Genomic DNA, 17,975 nt, shown 5'->3' with positions numbered 1-17,975 from the left:
CGAGCGCAGCCGCGGGCTCTGGGCTTTCGGCCCCCGGCGTCCGCGCACGAGGCGCGAGCTCCGCGGCGGCGGCGAAGGGAAGTGGGTGTGCGCACGCAGGAGGGTGTCCCGGAGCAACTCTACCTGGCTTCCCTCCGCCCGCGCTTCCCCGGCCCCTGCAGCCTCCAGACACTCTTTTTTTTTTTAATTTAAAATAATCTTTCATTTTAGGGTCCGCGTGCCGGTGTTGGGGGGAGCAGGGCGCACGTCTGGCTCTTCCCCTCCCCCGCCGCCCCTTCCCTCTCTCCCCGCCAAGCCGCTGCCTCTGCACTCGCTGCGGCCACTGGTGAGCCCGAGGCCCCAGCGCCCCCTCCCCTCCGCCCGCCCCTCCCACGGGGGCCGCGTCTGGCGTCTGCGGAGCCCCCCGCCCGGCACCTCCCCCGCCCCGCACTGGCCATTGGCTTGTCCTGGTCTCTTTTTCATGTCCAGCCCCTGATGTGTGTCCATTGGTGTGAGCTTCCCCTTCCCTCCTCCCCTTCTCTCCTGCTCGCCCTGCCCATGTTTTGTGTGTCTCTGTCCATCCAGACTCCTGACGTTCAAGTTCGCAGGGACGTCACGTCCGCACTTGAACTTGCAGCTCAGGGGGGCTTTTGCCATTTTTTTCATCTCTCTCTCTCTCTCTCCCCCTCTATCTCTCCTCTCTCTCTCTCTCTCTTTTTTTTTTTTTTGGTTAAAAAAAAAAAAAGCCATGACGGCTCTCCCACAATTCATCTTCCCTGCGCCATCTTTGTATTATTTCTAATTTATTTTGGATGTCAAAAGGCACTGATGAAGATATTTTCTCTGGAGTCTCCTTCTTTCTAACCCGGCTCTCCCGATGTGAACCGAGCCGTCGTCCGCCCGCCGCCGCCGCCGCCGCCTCCCGCCCGCCCCGCAGCCCACCATGTCTCGCCGCAAGCAAGGCAAACCCCAGCACTTAAGCAAACGGGAATTCTCGCGTAAGTAACCCAATAATAGTAATAATAATTATTAATAATCACGAGAGCGCGCAGGACGAGAAGCAAGAGAAAGGGGGAGAGAGGGGTGTGTGCATGCATTAAAAAATTTTTTTTTTTCACGAGAAAAACCTCCGAGAGTCGGGATAAAAGAGATTAAAGCGGGGGGGGGGGGACCAACCTCATCCCATCCCGAATCGTAGCCGTATGTACACTTTTGGGATAGCACGAATCTTTTAATTTTATTTAATTTTACAAAAATTTGACTCCTCCTCTTTCCTGCTTTCCTCTGCTTTATTTCGCTTTTCAGAAAGGAATGCAATGATTTCGCCTCCAATTTTGCAAAATAATGAACAATGCTGTGGATGCTAACAACTCTCGTGCAAACCTAAGGGAGGGAACTGGAGGGGAAAGGGGGTTACTTCCACTTACCGTAGGAAGAAAAACGGGGGGTGGGGAGCCCAAGTTAAAAAAAAAAAAAAAAAACAATTCCCAGGGAGAAAAGAGGTGAGACTGGCCCTTGGACACCAGCGCGCTCACGGTCAAGTGTGCACTGGGAAGAAAGTAGTCATCTCCACAATAGTGAGAAAGTGGGATTGTGGGAGGGGGGACCACGGCGCTCTTGAGTCCGCCGAGTCTGGAGAGGGGCCGCGGTGCCCGGGAGAGCTTGGGCGACCGGGAAGGACCGGAGCTGCGGCCGGCGCTGCAGCCTTTTGTTCCGGCCCGAGGTGGGTGTTTGCCCCGCTGCCTTTTGTGCCGGCTCCTCGCGCTGGCCCTCCCGCGCCGCCGCCGCCGCCGCCGCCGCCGCCGCCGCCGAAGGGCAGGAGCGAGGGCCGGGGGCCAGTCGAAGAGGGAGGGAGGGCGCTGTGGGTGCTGCCGCCCGGGTTGCCGCTGCCCGCCCCTCCCGGTCGAACCTCAGTGGCGGCGAAAATAGGTTAAAATAAAATAAAATACATAAAATAAAACAAGGCAACATTTTTTTTTTTTTTTTTGCCCCCAGACAGACGCCAAGCGCTCCGCCAGCGGTTTGCAGCAACGCTCTCCTCTTTGACTCCCCCACCGCGCCCCCCCTACAAATATCTCACAATCTCTAATAGAGGGGAAAAATACAATTACCCCCTTCACCAAAACCTCTTTAGTTGCAAACTTAGAGCGCCGGCGGCACAGAGAGGGAGCGAGGAACTCCCTCCTCTTACTATTTTTTGGAAGATTTTCAAAAAAAGTGGAAGTGGATTTTGATTGGGAAAAATCTCGTGTCTGAATGTTTACAAGCACCGCGTGTGCGGGAACCTCCTGCCAACAAACAGACAGAGGACCGAGCGCGGCGCGGCAGGCCGGGAGCGGGCGGCGGCTGCGGCCCGGCCTCGCCGGGGCCTCGCCCGGCCTCACCGCGCCCCCGCCCCGCCCGGGATCGCCCACCCGGCGCCCGCCGCCAGCCCGCTGGCCCAGCGGCAAGCGGTGCAGCGACTCAGCGCCAGCGGGTCCAGGGTCCTCTCTGGCCCCCTAGTACAATGCCCAGACCTCCTCTTGGCCAACCCTACTGCGAAATCGGCTGGGGAGAAACTCATCTTTGCAAAGCATTTTTATTTTGCAAAGCAACCCTAAAAGCGAGTCCTGTCCGTCCCCTACCCGCGACGCCTCTTGCCAACAGCTCAGGGCGGCGGGGAGATCACCACGTGCCTTCCCTGTCCCCCCCCCACAGGGACAAGCCTATAGCCCCCAGCTCAGGAGCTCGGCCACGCAAGGTGGGGGTGGGGGGCGGGGGGTGGGGGTAGACGGTAGGGGAGTAGTTGGTTCGAGTATGGTTTTGGGGGGTGTTCGACCCCGGGACTCCAAGCATCCCTCCCTTGAGTTCTTGCTCTCTACCTCGGGCCTGGCTGGATCTGGGGGCCCTTCTGAGTCTGTATAAGGGAGGTGGGGTGGTTAAGTGGGTGGCTGCCTCCTGGCTAACAGAATGCGCCTGGAAAGGCAGGCAGTGGGCGCTAAGGAAAGTTTGGCTGTAAAGGAAAGAAAGGCGTGAGAGGGCCCACTTCCCTCCCCCACCTCATTCATGACCCGTATTTTAATTTTTGCTGCAATTTTAAAGGACCACCCTATATCCAGTTCTGTATTTTTTAAAGGTGTGTGTGTCGGGGGGGGGGGGTGGTGCGCGTAGGGAATTGAATTTTTTACTGGGTCCTGGAACTTGTCACACACTTCGAAAGCTCCCCCGCCCGGGCACGTTGCGGGCCCTCCCTCTCCCCACCCCCGCGCATCCCTCCCTCACCGCTTTCCCCCGCCCCCACTCCCCCGGCCGCGCCGGATGCGGAGCAGACGCGGCGCGCGGCGGTGTGAAGTTACAGCCCGGCCAGGTACCGGCGGGAAGGAAGGGCAATGTTCGCAGCGCTCGGGAAAGCCGGGCCCTTCTTCGGAAGGATGCACTGGGGGCTCAAAGGACGGACTGTGGCGTGCGGTCCAGGCTGCTCCCCCGTCCCCCACTCTCCCGGGGCCCATCCCGAGACTCCAGGCTGGGTGGGTTATCCCCTTGGAATCCCCGAGTCTCAGAGCGTGTTTTGGGTTAAGGGGCCAGTTTAAAGTGGGTGCGGTGGTCGCTCCTTTCTAATTTTCTCGGTGCGCAGAGGGGGCGGGAGCCATTCTAGTCTTCAGGACCCCCTTTCCCTCCCCCCTGCCCCCATCCCCCGTTTCTAGGGCTGAATGAGCCGTTCGGTCGCTAGGAGGCAGAACAAGATCAAGAAAGCTCAGCGAACTTGAACCTGTACCAGGGCCTCCTCCCCCACCCCCCTCTGCATTTCTCGACCCGGAGGGAAGAGCTTTGCGAGGGTGGGGGTGGGGGAAACGGACGGTTAGGCAGAATTCCCTTCCTCTCCCCCCCCACCCCATCACCCCTTCTGTCTTTGTTCTTCGTTTTGACTTTAAAAATGCTTCTGGCCAGGGCTGCGGAGAAGCGCCCGGGCGCGTGGCCGACTCCCCAGTGCACCGGGAGTGGAGCCGGGTGCAGTTTTCGTTCTTTCGGGCAGGCGTTTTTGGTTGGGAGGAAAGGGGAGTGCGCGCTCTCCGGCTTTGGGGCAAGGCCGAAGGCGGGATCCGGCAAGTTTGCACTTAGTCTCCAGGTTCACTTCTCCCACCCCCTCATCCCCGTGCAAAGCGCGGACCGAGGCGGCCGCGGCAGGCTTGCCGGGCGCCTCTGCAGCCCGACCCCCCACCCCCCAACCCCAGCTCCCCCGCCTCCTGCAGCTCTCGCCTCCGAGCCCGAAATCACAACAATAGTAATAGTTATCATCATAATGATGCGGGCAAACGGCGTCATTAATAATGAATAACCGCAGCCGCCGCCGCCGCGCTGTGCACACCGGTGCCGAGGATTTCGGGAGAAAGGCATTTTCAGAGATCCCTCAAAGTAAAAAGTGTGAGCCTGTGGACACATGAATTTCAGGACCCGCGCCTGAGGTGTGTGCGGTGATCCCGAGACAGCGCCAGGGTAACCTGCCGAGTTTTCCAAGCCTCACTTCCCGTATCTCCACCTGGTGGGCCTGGGGAACCGTCGTCACCCCGCGGCCGGGCAGGACGGGCGTGGAGGCAGCAGTCGGGGCCCGGGGCTGCCCGCCGCCTCCCGCCCCCAGCCCCGGACTCCCGGCTCCGGGCCCCGCGGCAGCCGCTGCACGTGTTCGCAGCGAGCGCGACCGGAGCCTGCGGACAGCACGCTACTCGCTTTGTGCCTGAGTCCCGGCGCCCAACTTCACTTTCCGCGCAGCCTACCCACGCCGAGCGCCCTGCCCCGGGCCTGTCGCCCCTGCCTTCGCTTTTTTTTTTTTTTTTTTTGCTTTTTCTCTCCGCATTTCAGTCTCGGTGTGCTTTCTTACCCTGTTAAGACAATCAAAGGGAAGGACTTGGAAAGCAAACTTGAAGGCAGAGCGCCTTTCCCCCTCCCCCTCCCCAGCAGCCCTTGTTTCCCTTGCTCCTTCCCTACATTTCTTATAAGGCTTTTTTTTTTTTTTTTTTTTAAATTTATTCCCTTGCAACTGCTGAGAGAGGAAAGAGATCTCAGTTCAGCGGCTGGGGCATTTAGACGTTTCAGTCAGTCTTGCTGTTTGAACGCAGAAGCGTTTTATTTTGTATTTCTTTTTCCCCTTGTAGAGAATTCGCGGCTAATTATTATGATTATTTGCCCACTCCCTTCCACTTTAATCCTGGACTCCCTGCTTTGTAGCCAGCGCTTAGGCCGGAGCTTAGAAAGGCCGGGTTTGTGGGGGTGAAGGAGGATGGAATTGAATTGAGGGAGGGGGTAAAATGGCTGAGGTTAGGAATGTTTTTAGGGAAAGGGGAATTTGCATTAAAATACAGAGAAATTATCAGAGCCCAGAAAGGAAATGTTGATTGCCAGTGAGAAAAGATGTCAATGCAAATCAGTAGATTACACCAAGAGAATTGTATTTTCATATTTTCTTTGTGCCCCACTTCGTCTGATTTTTAATAATGTAGCAGCAATGATAACACATTTTGGTATTTCTCTGAACATCACCAGCCAAATGTTTAGCAGAGAGCCTGATGTTAAAGGTATTTCATACATTAGGATATAATTCTTGTTAATTAGCAATAATTTACGTTAAGAGCATAGAAAATGTTGAGGTTATAGGTTTTATATCTGTACATTTGATCATCTTGTTATTTTCAAGAACTTTGCCTCCTATAAAATTAATTAGGTGAAATGTGGAGGTGTAATCAGCAACCTCTGAATTACCACTTCATTTCCTGGTTTTGATTGTAAATCAGTTCAGTCACTACATTTAGAAGACTTTAACCAAGTCTGTTTTGTACCGCGTTACCTTTAACTGTTTGATACCTAGGAGAATATCTTCTTTTGCTCCCAAATAATATTTCCATTTCCAGAAATGTGTCAGGGCTTGGGGATAAAGAACAAATCCTAATGATGGAGTTTAAAAAATGTGGTTTTTTTTTTTTTTTTTGCCAAGGTTCTAGGTACTACTAACTTTTGAAAAATGAGGTATTTCTCCTCAGTCTTTCTTCAATCTGTAAACCTCTGAACTTGTAGTTAATGCTGAACAACAACCAAAAAAGCCACATTTGTTAATGTGTACTTAAAATCCTTAATTCAAATAGGAGGAATCTTGGCCAATAACTTCCTTATTCAGTTCCTCCCTTGTCACAATGAAAGCAAGCAGGGGAAACATGGCACTTCTGTTTGTCTCCTTTTATTTGGAAAGTATGCATGTGTATCTATCTTTCGGCCAGTATGTTGGGCAAAGAAATGTAAGGGCTTACTTTTCTGTCTCTGTTAGTAGGAATATAACCTTCATATTCCTGTGGTGACCTTATGTTAAATTAGGAGGAGTACCAGAGGCTAGAAATTATGACATGTCCTAGTTGAGCACAGGTGCAGCTAGACAGGGCTCTCTCAATATTATTTCACCCAGCACATCTGGGAGTTACTCCAGATCTTCCCCCTCAGTATTCAGCCTGGGTAGGGTTGAAATAAATTTAACCTGAGTTCACTGGATTTTTGCACTTTATCAAAATCTGTTCCAATATTCTACACTCAAATTAAAATCTATTTTTTGATTCTCTGTGGCTTTAAGTTCATTAAATGTGAAATTGGCAGCTTGCTAAAGAAGGTCAGACTGATTAACTGTTTAAGACTTGTACATTTTCTGCTTCAGTTTTATTAACTGGCAGCATCCTAGATGTATTCTGTGTTTTGTAAATTTTTTTTTTTTTTTGGTGATGGAGTAAGTAAGCATAAGGTTTCAGGAGCAGAGGCTTACTCTCATTTCCCCTTTGGAAGTTTAAAAAATGATAGAAGCTGTTCAAATACATGCTTGAGTGTTTTGGTGCAAAGTTTGTTTGTTGGTTTTTTTTTTTTTTTAATTTAAAGAAACAGGAATGAAAGACATATCTACCTTGTTGTACCATCCACTGGTGATCATGTGTACAGAAATAGTCCCATAATGAAGCATTTTGGAGCTCATTCAGAAAATTAGTCAACTTTGACAACATTAGACAAAGTATTTCAAGTCTTAAGAAAGGACTTCTCAGCCTTGATCTGAAATGTGGCGTTTGCTTGACCATTCTGATTTTTATGTGATGGGGGCCACCAAGTGCAAACATGTTTAGAATATTTTAGGCATTCCTTTCTTCAGAATGAAAAAATGACTAATTGGCTTATTTTCTTAAGTACTCAAAAGTATCCCATTTAGCTAATGTGTCTGAGAAGAATTGCCAGTGAATTTGGTATTTGTTTGATTTTGTGGCACAGCTGAGAGTGAGATCAAAAAGGTTTTTGGCAGTGTGGGTTATACTGCGTTATGATTATTATTTAGATCCGTTCGTTTCACAGGTGAATGCAGTCTTTTTCTTATTATGGCAGTGTAAATATGGCACGTTTTCTGTGTGATGTAGTAGCTTTCTAATTTATGAAGCCGTGTCTCTGTATATTTTGAGTGTATATGTTCACACACAAAGAAGGTGTGTGTGTGTTTTATTCACCTCTCCTTTTATTCTTGGGCACAATAGACAACTTACTGTATAGGAAAAAAGAAACAAATTTGGTTTCAATCCATGTTTTTACCAGTTCTTTGGGGGTGGTTATTATTTAAGCTTATGTTATGTTCCTGTGCTAACTATTTATTTAAATAACAGTCACATTCTTTCTAAACTCACAAACTGGACACTGTTGTGTGTGTGTGTGTGTTACGTATATATGTGTGTGTAGTTTTCCATGAAAGTGTACAAGTCAGGCAGTTTTCTTTAACTGTATGATGGTTTGCCTCTATGATAAATTTGCTTTCTTGTTGTCAGTTTCCACACCCGTGTATGTTTCAGGCGCTCACATGTTTTTCTGAGAATTAAATGCGGGAGCCTAGAAACCCTTTACATAATGTGCTGGGGTGGGATGGGGTTGAGAACGTATTTCCCCCTTTCCTCTCCTTTCTGGCCCTCTAATAATTGTGCTTTTGTTTCTTCAACCACAGCCGAGCCACTTGAAGCCATTCTTACAGATGATGAACCGGACCACGGACCTTTGGGAGCCCCAGAAGGGGACCACGACCTCCTCACGTGTGGGCAGTGCCAGATGAACTTCCCGTTGGGGGACATTCTCATTTTTATCGAGCACAAACGGAAACAATGCAATGGCAGCCTCTGCTTAGAAAAAGCTGTGGATAAGCCACCTTCCCCTTCACCAATCGAGATGAAAAAAGCATCCAATCCCGTGGAGGTTGGCATCCAGGTCACGCCAGAGGATGACGATTGTTTATCAACGTCATCTAGAGGAATTTGCCCCAAACAGGAACACATAGCAGGTAAATGAGAAGCAAGGAGAAAAGCTGTTTGCATGTTTTCTTTTCATTCTCAAAGGCACTGTAGCCATGCACTAAGGAGTGGTGAAGTGCTTTCTGTGTTTCTCCATGTGACTGTCCATGACAGCCCTGTAACATTAAAGTAATCATTCCTATGGCTTATGTCCAGAACACACAAAAATAAATATTTTCCACTTCATTTGAGTCAGATGTAGGCAGGATAGGTTACACACACACACCTGATACCCTCTCTGATACCCTCTCTCTGAATCCGATTCTGAATTTCTTTCCTTTTCTCTCCCTTCTCATTTTGAAGTGTCAAGCCTTACGACACCTAGCCCAGTTTCCAAGGCCCATTTCCAACCCTGGTGATAAGTCAGAGGCAGAGGGGCTGTATGGGCATTTGTAGTTCGGCCAGTGACATGTTTGGGTCAGAATACCTGATCAGGCCTCCCTAGCGGTGCAGTTTGTTTTCGAGGCTTCCGTGACGCCGGGTGGGCTGGAGGGGCATTTTGGAGGGACTGGAAAGAGTTAACTGAGCTTCGGGGCTAGCCTTGGATCCATATTGGCTGTCAGCCCGTATGGGGCTGTAATTAAACACAGCCCCGTGGTGGGATGACACCGTGACCTTGACTTTAAGATGCCATTTTCGACTGGCCAGGCCAGAGTAGAGAGGGCAGTTGCTGAAGCGCACAGACATGCTTACTCGAAAAGTTTAAGGGCATGTTGGAAATTTCAAAAGGTTGGGTTGACAGGAACGGCTGCTCCTTGCAGCCTGCCTCCTCAGCTAAATGATAAATGCTTCTTTGTGCTCTCTCTTGTCTCTGATGTGGTTTTGACAGATGTATCTTGATTTTGTTTGTGGTTTACACAACCACATGTCACCCTTACAAATGTCCAGTCCAGACTTCACTGTTTCTGCTGTAACACAATGTTAAATTTCTCTTGGAAAAATACATATACGCATTCAACAGCCCTGCTTCCTCTGGTTAATTTTAGCAAAAAGGTAGCTAGAGGTATGGGTTTCTCAGCAGCGCAGGGGAAAGGAATTAACCACTAACAGAGGGACTTAAATCCCTACTCTGAATGATAATCAACAACACTATATAGTGACCCTTAAAACATTAAAAAAAATGAAACAACAGTGATTTAATGTACAAGATGAAGTGAATGTGGATTCTGTAGTGACAAAACCGGCATGTCTGAATCACTTTCCTCTATTTCCCTTGCGCCTGCCCGCCAAAGGCAGAAGGTTTGTTTAGATTTAGGAAGGGTGGTACATAGAATCAGTTGATGCCCTGGAACTTGTCCCTCCGACTGAGTTTGACCAGAGAGTTGAACTGTAGTGGGTCAGTGGTCCAGAGGGGATTAAATGTTGTATCATTTCTCCTCCCCCCTCTGGAATTTGCTCATTAAAATCAAATGTGGCATTTTCTTTCTTTTTTAATGCTTCCTGCAATAGCACTCAGATACTTTACCTTTAGTAAAACGAGAAAGCTGCTGCCAGGGAAGCTGCGTTTACGAACTGTTTTCTTGAATCCATCCCATGAAGCTTATATGCCATGCAGGTTACAATTTTATCTGTCCCCCCAGCCCCCCAGTAGGATATGGTGGTGACCATTTCCATGTGCTGTCTTGTGACTGGAAGGAAAATGAACAGAAGTGTAAGGCATGATTAATGAAGCTAGAGCAAGCGGAAGGAGATTTGGTCTTCAGAGATCCAAAGCCTTTCTAAATCTCCAAATATGGAGTAACACTTGCGTGATGTAACATCGTATTTACATATCGAGCCGCTCGTTTAAAAAGACAAAACACAGTGTCTGTCAAGCAAGAATTAAAACCACACTTCTTACTGAGGTCCCAAGTAGGTTATTCAGTCTCCGATTAACCAGCTTGAAAATTCTGTGCCTCTGTACTTACAGGAGAAATCTAAAAGCTGGTGGGGGGAGGCCCTATAGTGAAGGCTTTTCACTGTCACAGTTGTAAATCTACGTAGGGAAAGAAGAGATTTTCCTGAACTCTCTGGTGGTCATAAAGATTTTTTTTTAAGGAGTAGTACTGTAAGAGAGCTCAAAGAAGGACCCCTTCCACACAAAAAAGCACATTTAAGATATGTTTTATAGGGCTAATGCTAAGCAATTCCGCTGAGATGAAAAGCTACCTAAGCTACCTAAGATATTCAATGGGTGCACCAGTGCTGCAACCCAGGTGAGGTAAACCTTTCATGCACAAATAATTACAAAGTCTTGATTCCTTTCATTGTGTTTAATCACCTGTTCCCACCCTGGAATTGGCTGAACATAAATAGCATGGTCACATCTCAAAGCGAGATGTCAGTAACTAGAATCACGACTTCTCATAATTCACGGTAATGAATTAAGAGTTTCCTATGGTGAAATTAACATTCTGCCATTGCACGTAAATTAAGATGCCCTGGTTCTCAGGTGCCTCTGCAGTGAAGTTCTGGAAGACGGCTGTGTACTCGCAGCCCATTTCTCTCAAGCACATCTTCACCGTTCCAAGTGTGCTTTTCTTTTTATGGTGAGGAAGGAAACAATAAGAGTAATCATTCAGTAGATATTTGAATTGGGTCACACACAAAAAAGAGAAGCAATGCTCTGCATTAGGAAAGAGATATATTGATGAATCTCTAGAAGAATATGTTTGGCAACTGTATAAAAGGTAGTTATTTAAATGTGCTGTGTAGGAAAGGCTTTATTAAAGTGGTATAAGTTGGATATGAGCTTACTGAGTGCTCTGTGCTGTCTTATAGGCAGGAAGCTGGAATCAAACAGGGACAGATCTTCTTCCTGAGATAAATAAAGCTTAGAATTTGGGCTTTCACACAGGAGGTTGAGTGGAGTTCTTTAAATCCTCAGTAAGATGCCATGCGTTTTGGCTGTACATAGGCCTTTCAAAGCCTAGTATTTTTTAGTGAGGATAATTTTTACCAGGTTGAATGTACACATATATGTTGCTCAGGTTTTTTTTTTCATTTTATTCAAATATTCAAAATATTGTGGGATTATGATCTGCTGAGACTCCTGAAGCAGTGTTAATTTAACTGGAAACCAGCAGGTTGTATTGTGCAGGGCCCAGATCATCAGTGTGTGTGTCAAATATCCACTACTGGATATCAGCAGTCTTTGACTGGCAGTCAGGGCTTTTAATTGGGGTTTTGTTTTGTTTCCTAGTCTCATGTTTTATGAGGGGGGCAAGTATTCATTGAAGATTAGTGACTGTGGAACTGCTGTTCACTTATAGAAAAGGCCAAAAAATATTATCCCACAGTGTCAGCTTTGAGGTTTTGGCTTATTGCACATAGAAATCTTTAAATTAGGGTTGAGCTGTCATAAAGTTAGCTTTTTGAGAGAGTGGCAGAAAATATGATGAGTCCTGTGAACTGTCAAGCGGTCTGTTGCTATCTAACATTTTTTCTCTTTAAAATCAAGAGCATAGGCATTGATATCAGGGTATTTAAAAATTATTTGCCTAGACAATACACCTCATACCTAGATAATAATATGTAAGGCAGAAGCTCTGTGGAAGGAAAAGTACCGATTCAATCCAGAAATATATAAACATGTTACTTAAAGGTAAATCAAGTATACCATATTCATGCTTTTCGGAATTTAAAAACTCAATTTGCCTTTTCTTTTTGTACCCATTTGAATTCTTTCCTATCTCAGACTGAACTGGAGGATGTACTTTATGATATAATTGTAAATAAGACTATAAATTATAGTATCCTATTTTAACCTATTTTTTATTTCTCTTTATTTGTGTGATTCTGAATAAAAATCGCTGACTTCTGAAGTGAATTTTTAGTGTGGCAGCTACAAAAAATGACAAGCAAACAAAAAAATCCCCAGTATACTGGTGAACATTTTATTTAACCTTCACACCTAGAGAATAAAGAATATTGTTTTTTAATAAATACCTAGAATTTTCATTGGGAGCCCATTTTGCGAGGCCATTACCCAAAGGCTCATGTTCATGAGACCGGGAGTCCTATATACAAGATGTATTTGTAAATAAGACAGAGAAAGGTTGTGAACTGGCAGCTTGGATGTTTTGTCAAAGTACAATGTCAGAGAAACTCTTTCTAAGACAAATTGTAAATAGAACTGTCACAGCGATTGCATGATTGAGCCGCAGAAGTGTCTTACAATTGTTGGCATTGTCAGAGGACTTTTGAAAGCTTAATTAAACACAGTGGCCCGCATGGCTGCTAAATTTACTTGGGCAAGCCAAAAAGAAAAAAAAAACCTAAAATGTGGAAGATCCCAAAGATCCCAAAGTTCTTGTGACGTTACCCTTTTGGTGACACAGAAAAGATGCATTGTGCACTTTCCTAGTTGTCTTTTATAAATACTAGTTTTTAGAACAGGGCCACGTGATATGAAGATCGTCCTGTGTGTGATGTGGAGATTGTGTTAGTTTTTCCGTCTCCTGCTGTTACAGACAGTTAATGTAAAAATGGCCTTTTATTGGAAACACAAATATGTATTCACTTCAAGAACAGGAGCAGGGGGGAAGTTTCCCTCCCATTCTCTGTGTTTATTCTATGAAGGCTTAAAAAAAACAGTGCTGTAATTTCTCAAATCACCCCATTCCTAGTTTTGTTGCAAGTTGTGCCTTTTACTTTTAAAGGATCTGAAATCTGTTTTGCACACCTTCCTCCTGGTGAGTGTAGCATTTAATTGTGGAGCTGCCCATGGGTTGGGAAATGCAACTGGGTATAGACACGTGTAGGCAGAATTAGAACAGCAAACCTTAAGCCTAGGGAAGAGGTGAGTTGGATGCATATTAATGGCACATTGTAGAATCCTGGAAAATCATTATTTTCACACTGCTGTTTCAGTTTGGCTAATGTGGGGGACTGAATTGAAATATGTAACAGAGATGTGCAAAACCTAAGGAGGTATTTTTCAGAATTTTGTGATTTCTTAGCCAAAGTGTTTCAAAAAGAATAGGTGAGTGGTGGCCTTGCACACTAGTCAGTGAGAAAGGAAGACAGTTTTGGCTTTCGTTTGGGAGAAAATGTGAAATTTAACTGAAGTAGCACAGTTAGGGCGATGCACCAAGATTGCGTCACTCGTTGTTAATTTAATCTACTCTGGTTGGTCTGTTCACACCCTTTATTGCACAAAGAAATCATTTGACAAAATTTACCCCAAGCCCAAGTCTGTTTTTGCATACAGTAGTACCAGCTTTGTGCAATAAAAGGCACTTAGCATCAAATCGGACCCAGCCTGGCACCTTGCCACTTTTTTAGCAAGAGATTTAATCACCAAGGATCTTTAGTACCTTTCTGCTTGTTCAGATTTCATTTGGGTCATGGTTATGTCAGCAGTGTTGTTATTACACGGATTTTAAAAAAAAATTTAAACTTAGGGTCCATTTTTAACACTGTCTCAAATCAAGCAGGTTTTAATTTTATGTGTCAATTTGGAAGACATTAATAAATTCATAAAATGTATTCAGACTATATAATTTAACGGATAATGACTAGTATTTTTATTTGTAATACCAATGGGAAATTGGCCATTGTCTCTCTCCCTTCTCTGTTCTCTCCTCCTACCCAGGTAAATAAGTCCTCAAAATGCTTCTCCCCTTTTCTTCCAGGGGATAGAGCTCTGGCCAATATCAGTAAATTTACCTTTGTAATTTGTCGTGTAGGTTTTACAAAAATGACCTAATTAATTTGAGCATGGACCACATCACTGCTACTAGAGTCATTTTGTGTCACTAACTTAATTTCTAGGAAATGTAACCTGACGAATAAGAATGCTTTAGCTCTCCACATGTGCTCCTAGGAACCAAAGGCAGATTTAAAATAATAATAATAAAAAAATGCCAGCATTATGAAAGCCAGTATGCTTGATGCCAAACTCAATTTGAAGCCAGTAAACATCAGACTAGATTTCTAATCAGTTTTAGAATGTAACGTATTCCATATTGGGTTCACTGGAATTTGTCTCTGCTTTTTACTGGCCAGCTGCACTCCCTGTGCATTTTAAAACATTTCAGCAATGGCTTTTGCTGTTCTTAGCAGGGTTAGTAACTTAGGGTCTATTTCTGAGCTCATTCGTCATTCTGTGATGGCATCGAGTTAGGCTGGCAAGGGAAGGATTTGAGGCTTGGGGGGTGGTGAGGTCACTTCTGACCCCAGCAGGGAATAGGTGAGCTTCATTTGCCTTTACAATAGGCGCACAGCTACTGCACCTTGGAAGATCTCTCAGGTGCCGCTCATATGGGCGCATGTAAATGCCCTGTCAGTTGCAGAGCCGGAATATTAATGCTTCTTCCACCAGCGCACCATAATAAAGCTGTACACAGCAAGCTTAATATGCAGCCAGTCTGGGGAATTGTGTAAACTTAGATAGCCCAGTGTGAAAGACAGCGATGTAAAAATGCTGGCTCTGCCACAGTTTCCATTCTTGTTCTCCTTTGATCTAGAGCAAAATGAAAACATCATCCTTGCCTCCTCTTGGAGTTGTCTCCCCGACTCTGCCACCTCCCAGTCCCCCACCCGAATTTCTTTGCATGTGCTGGTATGGAGAAAAGCGACATAATTTGTTTCATATGGTTAATTACAGGCGTTTGAATATTTAAAATTTTAAATAGCCACAGTTCCAGCTTTTCCTGTTAAAAGTATGTGATTTGAACAAAGGGAGTACAGTGTAAATATTTGTGGTGATTTGCAACACCCCTCTTTCCCCATTAAACACACGCACACATACGCACACATGCACACGTGCTCATACATTCAGTTTAAATCTAGCTCTGACTTAAAGGACTTCTGTACTTTCATTTTACTTTTTTTTTTTTAAACCAACTCTCAACTGGAACTCCATTAAAATATTTTGCCATTATTTTTAAGTCCACTCTTGCTTGAGGTTTTAAAGAGGATTTTTATAATGTGTTCATTTAACAGAATCAACAGCTGTCAGAGCCAGTTGTGGGAAATCCACAAAATGTACAAAGAAAAATACACACGTTTCCTGAAACAAAACACTTGGAAAAATAAGCTGCCAAGAACTGGAGAATGAGGAGTTTGCACACAGGGCACCAGTGTTTCACCTCTCTATTCACCCTGGAGACTGATGTGAGCCTGTCTGATGCAATGCCGCTGGAAGGCTTACCTGCACAGGTTACCGCTCTGAGCTAGAGCCCTGCTAGGGGCTAGGCCAGGCCACAGCTCGCTTGCTCTCTGCCTTCCTTTTTTCTTTTTGATTTCTTTAGATAGATAAAAGACCAAGTTCTAGACAACAAATTATAGCCACTAAAGTTGAGATGATCAGGTTTAAACTTCCTGTAAAAGAGGCGAGAAGACGCTGTGCACACCCTTTTCCACTTTTCCAGATAGGGTTGGCAGCGTGTTACTCAGAATTGAATCGTCCCACCAGGGAATTCCCAGTGGGGACCTGGAGCAGGCCTATTGATGAAGGGGATACCTGGGGACCTGTGGTCACGCACAATGAGTTTCTGTTTGTATCTTCCCTGTTGTTAGCATGGGCAATGAACAGTTACACCTACAATTTGATCTCAGTTTTAGATAGAGGTGAGTCCATCGGTTTAAAAACTCCCATTAAAATGAAGAGTGGAATTATTGTGAAACCTGCAGAAGTGCTTTCAGAAAGAACACAGGTGCTGTGGTGTTCCCCCCCTTTCTCTGCTTTCTAGTTTATTTTGGAATTTTCTTTAAAAAAAAATGGGGAAACCTCCTGCTAAGCATCGGGGCATTTACATTTATATTCATCAGTTGTTCATTTTCTTGATATGTAATGATGCATAAAGAAGTACAGAAAAAAAATCACATCTGTCAGTTTTTAGGAAAATGAAGTGTAGCTTGGATTCCTGCCTTAGCTGCAGCATGAGGCACTATGTGCCATATCTGCTTTTTAGGTTTTAAATATGGAGTTTCTCTTTGGGTCACAAAAAATATCTGAAGCATTTCCTTCTACTGACTCAGGGGATACCATGATGTCATGATTATTTACATTTAGGGGCAACTTGCAATAAGCCATTTACTGCCCATTTTGCCCCCACCCCTATCTTTGAGTTCATAGTTAAAACAGTGCCTTAACAGTATTAAATTTTAAATCTCATGAGTTTTTCTCTCCTACTCTATCCCATCCTAAGATTTTAAAAAATTATTCTTTTACATTTAAAAGTGAACATTGGCTACTGAAGTATGATTTAAAGGCTGAGAATAATTTTAATAATAAATCTTAACCTTCTCATGTTATGTTTTTGTTATGTTAAGGAGAAAAAAATCAATAAGGAAAAATTTAATTCTGATAAAGATACTCTTGGATCTTTGAAAACAACTGCTGTCCTTTTAACTAAAACATTTGAGCAGCTTCAAAGACTATGTATTTCTTCTGATCTTGGAGCTGTGTGACTGGTAGCAAGAAAGAAAAAAAAATCTTATTCTACATACAAGTGGATTGCTTAACAAGTCTGCACAGACACGTACTTGTTTGTACAATAGAGATAAAAATTCCTGTATAAAAATAATTCAGCTGCTGACAGCAGGCATTGTTGTTGGACCTGTCTTTTGTGCTTGTCCCAGCTCCAGGCCCCTCCCCCACTATCTGCTTGGGGCAGCTTGCTGCCTGCAGACTCCTGACCAGAAGTTAATTGCTATATATTAAATATATAGGTATTGTATCTAAAGAGGAATATCTCAGGCCTTCCTATATGCATTCCACTCTGCTCTCTGATGGGATTGTGGCACTGCCAGCAGGGGGGTGGCGGGCAAACACTCTAATAGGGAAAATGACTTGAAGGCAGTTAGGGGAAATTTGGCCTTCAACTCCCATTTGCTCTGCAGTGTAGCATCGGTTTCTAAACTTTTGTTTTTAATCTAATTCTGATTTACTCTGTCACATCCCATATCAACCCTCATTGAACTCTACTCATATAGAGTAACATTAGTGTCAAACAGAATTGGTCAGGACTGCGGACCTGTGGTTCATACAGATGGTTGTGAATGCAGGTCCCGTGAAGCTCTGCCTCCTATTCTTTCTAATAAATGTTAAAATGTGGCGTGTTTCTGAGCAGGGCCCTGGATTAGAGAGTCGAGGAAATCGGAGATAGTGCCTGAGGTTTTCTCCCTTCTCTCTCCACTTCTTTTCCCACTTCCTTGACATACCTACATTCCAGGTAAGATCAACTTCAGGAAAGCATCTGAGGCTGGGGGTCGGGGATAGGGAGGGGGAGAAGGGTGGCAGAGAGAAACCACTGGAATATTTTCAATAGGGGTTCAAAGACAATCACCAAGGTAGAGAGCCCTTTGGGTCTAGCTTTGGAGCAGTAAGCACAGGCACGTGGTCCTTTCAAAGCTGTTATTCCCAGTCTTACTTGTCCACCAGCTGAGGGAGGATTCAGAGGCTTCTGTGCTTTTCACCTGGATGGAGGGAGTGTTTGGGATGGCAGTGGGGGAGGCCTGCAGTGGAAATTCTGTCACTAGAATTTCTTAAATGTCATGAGGTTAGTTAAAGTAGGAGTCAGCATTCAAGGTGTGAGTTAGATTCTTCTCCACACTGGTAATTGGGAAGCTTGAAAGTCCAAATTCCCACGATGCTCTCTAATAACTGGGGTGGGGTGGTGGTGGGTGGACACCCTAACTTTCTGAATGTTAGCCGATGTCGGCCTGACCTGTTCTTCTTGGATTAAA

The 17,975-nt window shown here is 45.3% G+C and overlaps 1 protein-coding gene across 3 annotated transcripts in view; it reads left to right on the top strand.

The window, feature by feature from the left end:
* Nucleotides 410–17,975, top strand: part of BCL11A (B-cell CLL/lymphoma 11A) — a 99,667-nt gene continuing 82,101 nt past the window's right edge. For 2 of the 3 annotated variants that reach the window (XM_018055277.1, XM_018055276.1), the window contains exons 1-2: nucleotides 410–977; nucleotides 7,961–8,290. In XM_018055277.1, coding sequence (XP_017910766.1) covers nucleotides 923–977; nucleotides 7,961–8,290 — 385 coding nt within the window. In that variant the 5' untranslated portion in view covers nucleotides 410–922. The remainder of the gene's footprint in view (nucleotides 978–7,960; nucleotides 8,291–17,975) is intronic. The other variant, XM_018055279.1, reaches the window with a different exon arrangement.

This window comes from Capra hircus, chromosome 11, assembly GCF_001704415.2.
Source record: "Capra hircus breed San Clemente chromosome 11, ASM170441v1, whole genome shotgun sequence".
NCBI lineage: Eukaryota > Metazoa > Chordata > Mammalia > Artiodactyla > Bovidae > Capra > Capra hircus.
Note: the sequence above shows the minus strand (reverse complement) of the source record. Positions and strands in the feature narration are given on the sequence as shown.